This window comes from Rattus norvegicus, chromosome 5, assembly GCF_021556685.1.
Source record: "Rattus norvegicus strain SHRSP/BbbUtx chromosome 5, alternate assembly SHRSP_T2T, whole genome shotgun sequence".
NCBI classification, from domain to species: domain Eukaryota; kingdom Metazoa; phylum Chordata; class Mammalia; order Rodentia; family Muridae; genus Rattus; species Rattus norvegicus.
Genome location: NC_141538.1, coordinates 31,651,483 through 31,665,590, shown reverse-complemented (window position 1 = coordinate 31,665,590; position 14,108 = coordinate 31,651,483). Strand labels below are relative to the sequence as shown.

Here is a 14,108-nt window from a genome sequence, read left to right as displayed (position 1 = left end):
AAAATGTTGTCCCCTGAAACAGCATGGAGTTAACATCTTCCTGTCTGGAAATATTCAAACTAGACTTTCAGTCTGGTATTTCTGTTTGGGAGATTGGCTGCTTCCTGGGAATGTGAGTTCATGAAATTTGCAATTGCACTGCAGTTGCAATGTAAAAATATCATTGTCTCTCTTTCCCTGCTATTTGCTGAAATCAAAGATTTGAGCCTGGGATTTGTTCTCTGGGAATGTCATAAATCAACCAGCTACACAAACAGACCCAGAACACTGATAAATTCAGGTAGTGAAACCTGCTTATTATTACAGCGGATTTCAATTGATATTTACTATTATAGAAACAATACTTTCTCCCCAGAGCACATGTCATGAGTGAAACAGGAAAGGGGGGGCTTTTCTCAGAACAGCCACTTGTCAAACGTTTCCAGGAGACGCACTGAGAACTGCAGAACTATCTGACCTGGATAGGTATCTGATAAGCAGTTATTACATGTCCTTTCACTTCAGTTACCACGGAGAACCAGAAATAAGCTTCATTGGATGTGACTGTTTTTACCACCATATGGGAGGGAAATAACTAAATGAAAATTGCTCACGTAAATGTGATGAGACTGGAAGAAAGCAGCCTTTCTTGACATGTGGCGTGTCACTCAGGAAAGGAAAAGGCCCATCAAATCCAAAATGCCAGCTTGGATATTCCCTTGCCTCCTGCTTCGCGAGCAGACATACCACATGGCATAAAATGCTGCAACCTTTCCTAAAAATGCCACTTGGATGAGTCCTCTGTGGTGAGTGTGCAAGAGCTCTTGTTCCCTCTCTTGAGCCTGTGAGTTCAAAAGGAAGAATCCAGCAAATAACTCTGGCCACATTTTGCCCTCAGATGTTTGGCATAAATAATATGTGAGGATATTGGAACCTTTGGCTGTTTCACACTGATGAAATAAATTATGCTACTTAAAAATTTCTACAGAACAAATGCTATACTGACATACTGTTTTTCTTTCTTTCTTTTTTTTTTTTTCAAAAGTACCAAATAATATCTGTTCCTTTAGAAACCAGGCTGAAAAGCCTGATTTACTCCTTGAGTATTTATTAGAGCATCCGTCTCCTGGCAAGTGCAGAAAGGACCTTAGAATCATTTTTAGTTTTTTCATAAAGTGAATGTACAGTCTTAAAGTCCATACCTATTTCAAAATAGTTGTTTTCTATGCATCTTTATATCAGATAGGAGCTAACAAGAATGTATTATATACTTAAGTACATATAGGAATATATATGTATATATATATGTAGTTCTAGGCTTTGTGTGCATGTGTACTTTACAGTTTTGTTAAAATTCTGGTTACCAATAAAAATATTGAATAGTCATTACACTAAACCACAAAATACATAGAAAACATTTACAAAAAGAACTACACATAAAGGTAAAATGTGACATATTTTTCTATTGTTTATTTTTCTCTACAGAGTCTTAATTAATTCACAAGAGACAAAATGCGATAAAAAACTTTGTAATGCTCAAATTTAAGAGACGAGCCAATAAAATAATTCGATGTACGTACGCCCCTGCTAATTCTGCAGCGTAGAAAACCCTGCACGATTAAATGGCAGATTGTTACACAGCTCCCTAAATGAGGGGCAAACTGATACTGCAGGCAGCCAGAACAACATAATTAATATAGAATCCCAACTTTATATTAATGGTGTAATAAGTTAATTAAAATCAAGATCAGCTGAACTTTCTATTTACACCAGTTCAGGCAGCCCAGGAGACGAGGAACTCCACTTTAGGGACATATGTGACTCTTTGAGCTTCTGTCATCCAGGTGCCATTTCTGACGCAGCACATGTGCACGAACAGTTGGCAGGAAGGAAAAGATTACTGTAGATATATGTGCAGATAGTCTCCCTAATGACATAAAATATGTCTGCAAAGAAAGCATGCTTCTTTGTAAATTAGAAATTTCCTATCACTTTCTGTTCCTTCTTGGATTCTGAATATAATTTTGAGTATGCTTCTTCAAATGGCAATATATAATTTTCTCACAATATACATAGGATATAATAGGTTTAGTGACTTGTAACCGATGGAGTTGTACATGTAAATTGGAAAGAAATCTGAAAAAAAAATGTTTCCATCTTGTTAAACGGTACCCTGAAGAGGATATCTGCCAGGGCAGAGAGATTTATAAAATATCAAATAGATACATGATCCTGGATTGCTGGGTAAAGTCTTTTTTCTGATACCCTATGCCATTAAGCACAAAGATAATTCTGCAAACTGACTGACAGTACCAAGAAGCAAATTTTCGAACTGTTCTAGTGTTGGAAATTGCAACGTATTTGTCCCCAGAGATGCTCATATCAGACTTAGTTCTTTTCCTTTTCTGATTCCTGCTCAGCTAGTCTTCATCTGGGTCCAGATCAGCGTCGATATTCGTGGACAGTCGGAGGTAAAAGAAAGCATAGAAAGCCAGTAAGAGGGCCAGTATAGCTGCAAGCATGAGGCCAACCTCCTGGGGAAGAGAAAACGGGAAACCTGAGCAGATGAAGAGGTCAGCTTCAGCACATACAATAGCCTGTGCTATTGGTGTAGGATAATAATAACAGCTCTATATTATCAATTATTAATCTATTCTCCATAAACAGCAAGTAAATAGTGTGTATGGTGTTTCTATTATGATTTTTCTAGGGGTAAAATTTAAATTTATTGTTTTAATATATTTTCTTAACCTTGACATTCAAAATTTTAAGTGCATTCAGTGAAGTTTATGATTTTATATTCCGGTTGTTCTCTGAGTACACATTACTGGTTTTTAACTATTATGTTATTCATTAGTGATGTAATTTAACAGAAGATATTTTACAAATTATCACTGTTTTCTATTGCAAAGAAACACCCATGATAATTGATTTCAGGAGATAGATGCTATACAAACATAGCCATTCACATTTATTCTTGGTATTATTATGGAATTATAGATTCTCTTTCCCCCCTCCTCCCCTTTGCTTACATCCTTCCCTGCTCAGTTCCACATCCTCCACTCCTCTGCACTGTTATTAAGCTTTGCTTCTTTTCCCTCTTCTCTGTTTCCTCCTCTCCACATCTCTCATTTTTGTTTGTTTGTTTGTTTTTATCTTTTTAAGACAAACTGACCTCTACCTTGGTAAATGGCTGACCCTGGCCTCCAGCTCCTGTTCGTCCTTCTTCAGACTAAGGTTGGAGTTCTGGGATTGTAGGGTTATGCCAACATGCTTAGCCACATATTCCACTTTTTAGAGCCCTAAAAATCTGTAAATTGTAGAGTGGGGAACAAGAGTGAACCCTGAGCTCATAAGACATAAACTAGTGTGGTTCACTTTTGCTCGGAAGACAGGGATTATATGCTACCGTGGTATTTTTATGTTAATTTTATCAATCATTGGTATTAAATAGTGGATAAAATTTAACATACAATAAAGCCACATTCCCTTCAAAATGTGTGTGTGTGTGTGTGTGTGTGTGTGTGTGTGTGTGTGTGTGTGTATGTATGTTCTGAAAAGTACTTTACTCAATATTAACATGTTATTTTACTGCACAGGAAGAAAGAACAGAGTCAGTCCATGACCCAGAAGGCTCTAGAATACCAACTGGTTTCCACCTTTGCATCACACTGCTTACCTTGCTTTGTTTCATGGGGAAGCAATTCATTTGCATTTGTATGAATATATTTTACATTTCATATGAATGTAAAATAAATAATTCAACATGTGCCACCTAATAAACTTTAAAAAACATTAAAATGGATCTGATGTATACCCAAATTTCAGATGAATGTTGAAAATATGAATAGACGTTATGTACAGATTTTCCGATGCTTGATTACATTTATTTAAATATCCAAAGTATGAAAATAAATATTAATAAAAAACCCATGTCAACAAATTTTGTGTTACTTGATTTTTAAAATATCATACATCCATGTACTGTCAAACGAAAGTGAAATTTTCTTTGTTACAGCTGGACCACTTTGACATCTCTAAAGGGCAAGGAGGCATCAGACAGGTTTCATTTACTGTCTCCTATCCACAGCTGTGCCCCCAGGCCCATCTGGGTAAACGGCCACTAATTTTAAGAGGATGTAATAAACAAGTGACACAGCCACCAACCCCATCTGCTCTGTAAAGTGGACAACAGGATTGATCAACAGCAGCCGTCGCTTACATAAGCTCAACCAAAGAATGACTTTTTATTCTCGAATCAAGACCCCGTTTCTCATCTTACTGGTAATCATTCTTAATGACTGCTTTCCCATCCACTGTTCTTAAGGTAACCTGCCATTCCCTCATAAATGAGTTCAGGATATTCACAGGTAGTAAGAAGAGGGTTGGCCATAGAAAGCAAAGATTATGTATATAGAAAGGCCCCTGTCCTTCAATGCAAATGCAGATGAATTAAAAATCACGGTGGACAATGTCTCTAACAGTTTACTTCAAAATGCATTTTCACAGAGGCAAGCACTGTGGAGGGTGACTGTTTTGAAGTTTTATGCCATGATCAAATCTTGAAATAAAGCTTTTAGATTGGCGGAGGCTGTGACCATAACCTTAGACACCTGTAGGCATGTGACTCCCTTTCCAAGTCTTGGCTGCTATTCAGATTTGAACCCGAAATAACAAAAAGAACAAACAACATTTCAAGCTGTTCATCCCAAAGGGATGCTGGCAGGATCTGCTTGACACTGAATATTTTATTTATGTGGAGAAGCTAAGTTTTCTATCCTTACTCCTTTGTGATGACTATGTTTTTCTAATAGACTTTTAAAATTAGCAAACAAAGATTTGTTTCCTTTTTCTTGTTGGGAACACAGGTATCTGCATTGTGTAAGAATTTTAGTGACATGTACACATGTGTGTCTGCGTCCATGCGCGTCCCATGCTTTTGCTTTGCCTCTTTTTCTTCTCCTTAATGGTTTGTTCCTATTACAGCTTGTTTAGTTTTGTTTTATAGTATTATTACTATTATTATAATTATTTAAGCGCCTGTTTGGCTACTAGGGAGAGACAAAAAGGGTGTGGATTTGGATGGGAGGGCGGTGTGGAGGATCTCAGAATATTTGGGGGAGGGGAAACAATAATCAGAATATACCATATAAAAATTTACTTTTAATAAAAGAAGTAAAAATTAATTTTAATGGTGGAAAATTAATCTTCTATTTGAAAAACAACCTACTATGAACGTTGTTTGTAGAAATACTTTTCAGTGCCACACGCAGCCGTTTTATGTCTTAAATTATGATACTGATTCATACTTATGAAGCAAAAAAAAATAAGAGTGATTTCTAAATTAGAAGTGAATTCTACTCAATGTGATATATTCCTGTATTAAGCTGAACTAGTTTCCTTCCAGAACATTTTCTATTACTCTGCTGGGCATGTACAGCTAAGCAGCAGAAGCCTTACTTGGTCAATGCCCTACTTCCCATCTCTTTCCATCTCAGGGGCCAGGGTACTTTGGTTTAACATGGTGACTCAATCTGGAGGGGATTTCCTGTATACTCTTTTCAAGAACACCATGCCTTGCTCACCACCTTCCATAGATTCTACAATATTGTAATAGCTCAGAGTGATTTCTCAGACACACTGGATCAAGTGATACCTATATGACTTTGATAGTAAGCATATTAAAACTGGGACAGTTTCAAGACTTTAAGTCATGAATATCCACAGTACTAACTCCATAGCAAATGCAAGAGCACTTTGCATTATATCGCAATGGCTCCATTACGCAAGGTCAGCTGAAGTCAGGAAGGCTCTGACAAACACTCATGGGAAGTCTTCTTTATCCAAACCAGACACAGCTAAGTTTGAGTTTTCCCTGTCACTTAACAGTCACAGAAGCCTTCAGCCTGGCCAGAACAAGGCTCTGTACTGCTTGCCCTGTACAGTCAGCTCTGTGGACAGCTCTGAGGTAAATGATAGCCTCCAGCCCCAAATACAGCTTCTCAGGCTTAGATCACCCCCAGCCATAGGGAGAGCCAGAGGGATGAGATCTCAGGGCCTTCATTGTATACTTAGATTTGTAGCCATTGACATTTTTTCTATTCTGTGGAATTGTTCATAGTTTCTAGGGACATAACTCACTCAAAAGTAGGCAAGTAGTAACATAACATTATGGACATCGTGTATTACCTGGATCAGAGTTAAACATGTTTGATGTTCATTAGTCCTCAGTTACTTCTCTGACATTATCAATATAGATAAAATCACTCACCAGGGAAATTAAAACACATTAAAAGACAATTGCTGAAGGAAACTCTGTTATTTAAAATCCTATGCCAAAATGACAAGGTACTCAAAGTTTGATGGGGCAAACTAATCACTATGCTAGATTCAAAGTGCAAGACACCGTCATGGTTCTGATTCTTAAAAGTTTCATACCACAGTAATGGCTGCAAGGAAAATAATAGTTTTTTATTCTCTAGACTTAGCAATCAGAATGATATGTTAGATTGTTAAAATATATCTATATTACATACTTTTAATACATACTTTATATTGTGAGGCAAAGCTAAGAAAAATTCATTCATCATAGATTTTGAAGCAGATAGTAGCTAATAGTAGTGTGCACTGGACTTTAACTTATAATCAGAGCACAGTGATTTCTTCTAAGCATTCCAAAACAAAAGTATAAAAGCAAACTAAATGAGGGGTGTGTATAAAAATGTGGTATAAAATATATAAATGGCTATATTGTTCTTCAAATTTTAATATTTAACTATTCATTAAACTATGTTAGGAATATATTTTGTTATATTAGTATTTCCTTTTAAAATGCCTAGCATATTATGAAACAAAAAAGATTATTAACTGTTTCCTTGGGGGACAATGTGAAAATTGTTCCTACTACAAGATTCAAATCACCATGAGACCAAACAGAAAATAAATGCTTAGCGTTGCTTTTGAAAAATTCATACCATAGTGTCTTTTATAAATGAATGCAACTTCATGTGTATTTGAAAAAAATATAAAGTAAGTTTTTCTTTTAAATGAAACATTATTTTATCATTAAAACCTACATCATAGTGCCAACTGAGGAAACTGTGCTGTGCAAACAGCACAGTACTCAGTAAACCTGGGTCAACATCAGCAATCAGAAGCAAAAGGAAGGCAGTGTTTCATGATCATAATAGCAAGCTCTGGAAGATAACCAAATATATCATCTGGCAGCTGAACAGCTTTACAGCTTGCTGGTAATACCTTGGCATTTGTTATAAGCTATAACTTAGAAAAATTGATTTTTTATCTGCCAGATGAAAACCCAAATCTTCTTTTAACAGTTTAATATTTAAATAAAATATTTGAATTGGTCATTTTTACTTTACACATTTGGTAGTATTATTTCCAAGTGTCCTCTCCTACCCAGCTACTTCATTCTAAGTCCTGGGTGAACATTTGATGAGAATAATAGTGAAGATGATGACGTTGGCTTTGCTAGCACAGTAAACCAGTATCTGCTGACATCATCCTCAGTTGCAATTATCCCACCTAAGCAGATAAACACTGGTTTACCAAAAGGACAACTTTGAGAATGTCATTAGAATTTCATTATACAGAGTACTGGAGACAATAAAACAACAGAGATATTACAACAGTAGCGTAAACAATTTTGTAGGGGAAATTTACTCAAAGTCCCAAAATCTGATGAAGACACATGACTGAAATGTTTGAACAATAGTAATAGCAGCTAGAATAATAAATTTAGCAATAACTTACTTTCTATTTACTGTTTATGTTATACACTTTAATTATTCCTTTTAAGAGTCCTCAAAAGATGGTAAAGAAATAAGTAAATTTACAAAACCCCTCACGTTTGATATTTTATTGAGATTTCTCCTAGCTTAGGATGTTCAGAATTCAACACTAATACAATTCAGTTGTGTCAAAGGAACTGGCATGCACACATCAAATCATAACTTTATCACACAGAAGCATACCTTTATGCCGATCGCTGTTTTCTTCGCTTCTGCTTTTAGTTTGGTTGCTCGTAGAATAGGTTTGGTTTTTTTATAATCTTGTTTACCTAGAAAGAAGTAGTTTCAGACAATGAATTATGTTTATGTACAATGAAAACTTCACAGTCACCTATGAAATTTCTAAGAATGTTGACATAAAGAAAAGCATAGACAGAGAACGACATGCGCATTCACAGTTGAGATTAGCATAAACATAGCTAAAATCAGTATGTCCTTTTACTCTTTTAGGAAGAAGTCTCTGACAGACATCTTGATTCAAAGTGCAAAACATGTCAAAGCAAAATTACAACTTTAAATTTTTAGACAGTAAGATATTCAGAGTAAGTGCATCTTTTGGAAATAAAGGCACTGATAAATAATAAACACATAATTATATTATCACATTATTTTGTAAAGTTAACATTGTTTTAGCAATTATAAAATAACTCCTGATAAATTTATTATATTGTAGATAAACTAAATATTCAAATGATTAATTTAAGAAATATTCGGAGCTCCTGCTCCCAAACCCCGTGGGAGAGAGCGCGGACCACCCAGATGTGTGGGCAATCCTGAGACACCAGGGCAGGAGAGATCACCACTTCTGCCCACCTTTGCCCACCTCCTTGGCCCAAGAGGAAACTGTATAGTGCCTGTGGGCAGAGGAAGATTGCGGCAGTCAAGCTGCAGGAGCCCTGTGGTCCAGATAGCGCCCAGATCTGAAAGGATCTGGTCAAACAGCTCCCTATATCCAAATCCCGTGAGAGGGATAGCTAGACCTTCAGAGGGGTACATACACCTGGGAAACCAGAGGAGACTACTCTCTGACCACATTTCTGACTCTACAGGAAAACACCTAGCCCATTTTGGTACCCCTACCCACAGGGAACTAGGAGAAGTAGGGGCAGGCCCTTTTGGTTCCTGCCCACAGGGACAGCTGAAAGCCAGTGGACAGGAACAACTGACTACATGTCTGAGAACAGAAAACTCTGTTCCCATAACTGGCTGAAAGAAAACATGAAAAAAGGTCTATAACATTCCTGAAACACAGGCCTATAGAACGGTAAAGACACTCTCAGAAATAGTAGAACAAAAACACCAGAGACAACCTGATGGTGAGAAGCAAGCATAGGAACCCAAGCAACAGAAAGCAAGAGTACATGGCATCAGGGGTTGGGGATTTAGCTCAGTGGTAGAGCACTTGCCTAGCAAGTGCAAGGCCTTGGGTTCAGTACCCAGCTCCGAAAAAAAGAAAAAAAAAAAAGAGTACATGGCATCATCAGAGCTCAATTCTCCCACTAAAGGAAACACTGAATATCCAAACACACCAGAAAAGCAAGATCTAGATTTAAAATCACGTATGATCATGACGATGGAGGACTTCAAGAAAGACATAAAGAACTCCCTTAGAGAAACTCAGGAAAACACAAGTAAATAAGTATAAGACCTTAGAGAGGAAACACAAAAATCACTGAAAGAACTACAGGAAAACACAATCAAACAGGTGAAGGAATTGAAAATGGAAATAGAAACAATAAAGAAAGCACAAAGGGAGAAAACCCTGAATATAGAAAACCAAAGGAAGAGACAAGGAGTTGTAGATACAAGCATCACCAACAGAATAAAAGAGGTAGAAGAGAGAATCTCAGGAGCAGAAGATTCCAAAGAAATCATCGACATTCCAAAGAAATTATCGTCAAAGATAATGTTAAACAGAAAAAGCTACTGGCACAAAACTTACAGAAAATCCAGGACACAATGAGAAGATCAAACCTAAGAATAATAGGTATAGAAGAGAGTGAAGACTCCCAATTCAAAGGACCAGTAAATATCTTCAACAAAATCATAGAAGAAAACTTCCCTAACCTAAAGAAAGAGATGCCCATAAACATACAAGAAGCCTACAGAATTCCAAATAGATTGGACCAGAAAAGAAATTCCTCCCATCACATAATAGTCAAAACACCAAATGCACAAAACAAAGGAAGAATATTAAAAGCAGTAAGGGTAAAAGGTCAAGTAACATATAAAGGCAGACCTATCAGAATTACACCAGACTTTTCACCAGAGACTAAGAAAGCCAGAAGATCCTAGACAGATGTCATACAGACCTTAAGAGAATGCAAATGCCAGCCCAGGGTACTATATCCAGCAAAGCTCAATTAACATAGATGGAGAAACCAAGATATTCCATGAAAAAAACAAATTTACACAATATCTTTCTACAAATCCAGCCCAACTAAAGATAATAAATGGTAAAGCCCAACACAAGGAGGCAAGCTACACCCTAAAAAAAGCAAGGAACTAATTGTTTTGCAACAAAACAAAGAGAATGAAAGCACACAAACATAACCTCACATCCAAATATGAATATAACAGGAAGCAATAATCACTATTCCTTAATATCTCTCAACATCAATGGTCTCAACTCCCCAATAAAAAGACATAGATTAACAAACTGGATACGCAATGAGGACCCAGCATTCTGCTGCCTACAGGAAACACACTTCAGAGACAAAGACAGTCACTACCTCAGAGTAAAAGGCTGGAAAACAACTTTCCAAGCAAATGGTCTGAAGAAACAATCTGGAGTACACCTTCTAATATTGAATAAAATCGATTTTCTACCAAAAGTCATCAAAAAAGATAAGGAAGGACACTTCATATTCATCAAAGGAAAAACCCACCAAGATGAACTCTAAGTCCAAATCTATGCTCCAAATACACAGGCACCTACATACATAAAAGAAACCTTACTAAAGCTCAAAGCACACATTGCACCTCATACAATAATAGTAGGAGACTTCAACACACCACTCTCATCAATGGACAGATCATGGAAACAGAAATTAAACAGAGACATAGACAGACTAAGAGAAGTCATGAACCAAATGGACTTAACAGATATTTATAGAACATTCTATCGTAAAACAAAAGGATATACCATCTTCTCACCACTTCATGCTACTTTCTCCAAAAATTGACCATATAATCGGTCATAAAACAGGCCTCAAGACATACAGAAAGATAGAAATAATCCCTTGTGATCTATCAGACCATCACAGGATAAAGCTGGTCTTCAATAACAATAAGGAAAGAATCCCCACATATACATGGAAGTTGAATAATGCTCTACTCAATGATAACCTGGTCAAGGAAGAAATAAAGAAAGAAATTAAAGACTTCTTAGAATTTAATGAAAATGAAGGTACAACATACCCAAACTTATGGGACACAATGAAAGCTGTGCTAAGAGGAAAACTCATAGCGCTGAGTGCCTGCAGAAAGAAACAGGAGAGAGCATATATCAGCAGCTTGACAGCAAACCTAAAAGCTCTAGAACAAAAAGAAGCAAATACACCCAGGAGGAGTACAAGGCAGGAAATAATCAAACTCAGAGCTGAAATCAACCAAGTAGAAACAAAAAGGACCAACAGAATCGACAGAACCAAAAGCTGGTTATTTCAGAAAATCAACAAGGTAGATAAACCCTTAGCCAGACTAACCAGAGGACACAGAGAGTATGTCCAAATTAACAAAATCAGAAATGAAAATGGAGACATAACAACAGAATCAGAGGAAATTCAAAAAATCATCAGATCCTACTACCAAAGCCTATATTCAACAAAACTGAAAAACCTAGAGGAAATGGACAATTTCCTAGACAGATACCAGGTACCGAAGTTAAACCAGGAACAGATAAACCATTTAAACAACGCCATAACTCCTAAAGAAATAGAAGCAGTCATTAAAAGTCTCCCAACCAAAAAGAGCCCAGGTCCAGATGGGTTCAGTGCAGAATTCTATCAGACCTTCATAGAAGACCTCATACCAATATTATCCAAACTATTCCACAAAATTGAAACAGATGGATCACTACCGAATTCCTTCTATGAAGCCACAATTACTCTTATACCAAAACCACACAAAGACCCAACAAAGAAAGAGAACTTCAGACCAATTTCCCTTATGAATATCAACGCAAAATATTCAATAAAATTCTTACAAACCCAATACAAGAACATATCAAAACAATCATCCATCATGATCAGGTAGGTTTCATATCAGGCATGCAGGGATGGTTTAATATATGGAAAACCATCAACGTGATCCACTATATAAACATACTGAAAGAACAAAACCACATGATCATTTCATTAAATGCCGTGAAAGCATTTGACAAAATTCATCACCCCTTCATAATAAAAGTCCTGGAAAGAACAGGATTTCAAGACCCATACCTAACATAGTAAAAGCTATATACAGCAAACCAGTAGCTAATATTAAACTAAACGGAGAGAAACTTGAAGCAATCCCACTAAAATCAGGTACTAGACAAGGCTGCCCACTCTCTCCCTACTTATTCAATATAGTTCTTGAAGTTCTAGCCAGAGCAATCAGACAACAAAAGGAGATCAAGGGGATACAGATCGGAAAAGAAGAGGTCAAAATATCACTATTTGCAGATGACATGATAGTATATTTAAGTGATCCCAAAAGTTCCACCAGAGAACTACTAAAGCTGATAAACAACTTCAGCAAAGTGGCTGGGTATAAAATTAACTCAAATAGATCAGTAGCCTTCATCTACACAAAAGAGAAAGGAGCCGAGAAAGTAATTAGGGAAATGACACCCTACATAATAGTCCCAAATAATATAAAATACCCCTGTGTGACTTTAACCAAGCAAGTGAAAGATCTGTATGATAAGAACTTCAAACCTCTGAAGAAACAAATTGAAGAAGATCTCAGAAGATGGAAAGATCTCCCACGGTCATGGATTGGCAGGATAATATAGTAAAAGATGGCCATTTTACCAAAACAATCTGCAGACTCAATGCATTCCCTATCAAACATCCAATCCAATTCTTCAGAGAGTTAGACAGAACAATTTTCAAATTCCAGATTTTCAAATTCATCTGGAATAATAAAAACCCAGGAAAGCTAAAACTATCCTCAACAATAAAAGGACTTCAGGGGGAATCACTATCCCTGAACTCAAGCAGTATTACAGAGCAATAGTGATAAAAACTGCATGGTATTGGTACAGAGACAGACAGATAGAGCAATGGAACAGAATTGAAGACCCAGAAATGAACCCGCACTCCTACGGTCACTTGATTTTTGACAAAGGAGCCAAAACCATCCAATGGGAAAAAGACAGCATTTTCAGCAAATGGTGCTGGTTCACCTGGAGGTCACCATGTAGAAGAATGCAGATCGATCCATGCTTATCACCCTGTACAAAGCTTAAGTCCAAAAGGATCATGGAACTCCACATCAAACCAGATACACTCAAACTAATAGAAGAAAAAGTGGGGAAGAATCTCAAACACATGGGCACTGGAGAAAATTTCCCAAACAAAATACCAAAGATTTATGCTCTAAGATCAGGAATCGACAAATGGGATCTCATAAAACTGCAAAGCTTCTGTAAGGCAAAGGACACTGTTGTCAGGACAAAATGTCAACCAACAGATTGGGAAAAGATCTTTACCAATCCAAATCTGATAGAGGCCTTATATCCAAAATATACAAAGAAGTCACAAAGTTAGACTTCAGGGAGACAAATAATCCTATTAAAAATGGGGTTCAAAGCTAAACAAAGAATTCACAGATGAGGAATATTGAATGCTGAGAAGCACCTATAGAGATGTTCAAGATCTTTAGTCATAAGGGAAATGTAAATCAAAACAACCCTGAGATTTTACCTCACACCTGTCAGATTGGCTATGATCAAAAACTCTGGTGACAGAAAATGCTGGCGAGGATGTGGAAAAAGAGGAACACTCCTCCATTGTTGGTGGCATTGCAGACTGGTACAATCATTCTGGAAATCAGTCTGGAGGTTCCTCAGAAAATTGGACATTGAACTACCTGAGGACCCAGCTATACCTCTCTTGGGCATATACCCAAAAGATACCCCAACATATAACAAAGACACGTGCTCCACTATGTTCATAGTAGCCTTCTTTATAAGAGCCAGAAGCTGGAAAGAACCCAGATGCCCTTCAACAGAGGAATGGATACAGAAAATGTGGTACATCTATACAATGGAATACTACTCAGCTATCAAAAACAATCAGTTTATAAAATTCATAGGCAAATGGAGGGAAC

At 36.9% G+C, this 14,108-nt stretch overlaps 1 protein-coding gene across 2 annotated transcripts in view; it reads right to left on the bottom strand.

The window, feature by feature from the left end:
• Positions 1–1,422: 1,422 nt before the first annotated feature.
• Positions 1,423–14,108, bottom strand: part of Triqk (triple QxxK/R motif containing) — a 73,076-nt gene continuing 60,390 nt past the window's right edge. For both annotated transcript variants that reach the window (NM_001171802.1, XM_087550432.1), the window contains 2 exon segments: positions 1,423–2,513; positions 7,974–8,059. In NM_001171802.1, coding sequence (NP_001165273.1) covers positions 2,400–2,513; positions 7,974–8,059 — 200 coding nt within the window. In that variant the 3' untranslated portion in view covers positions 1,423–2,399.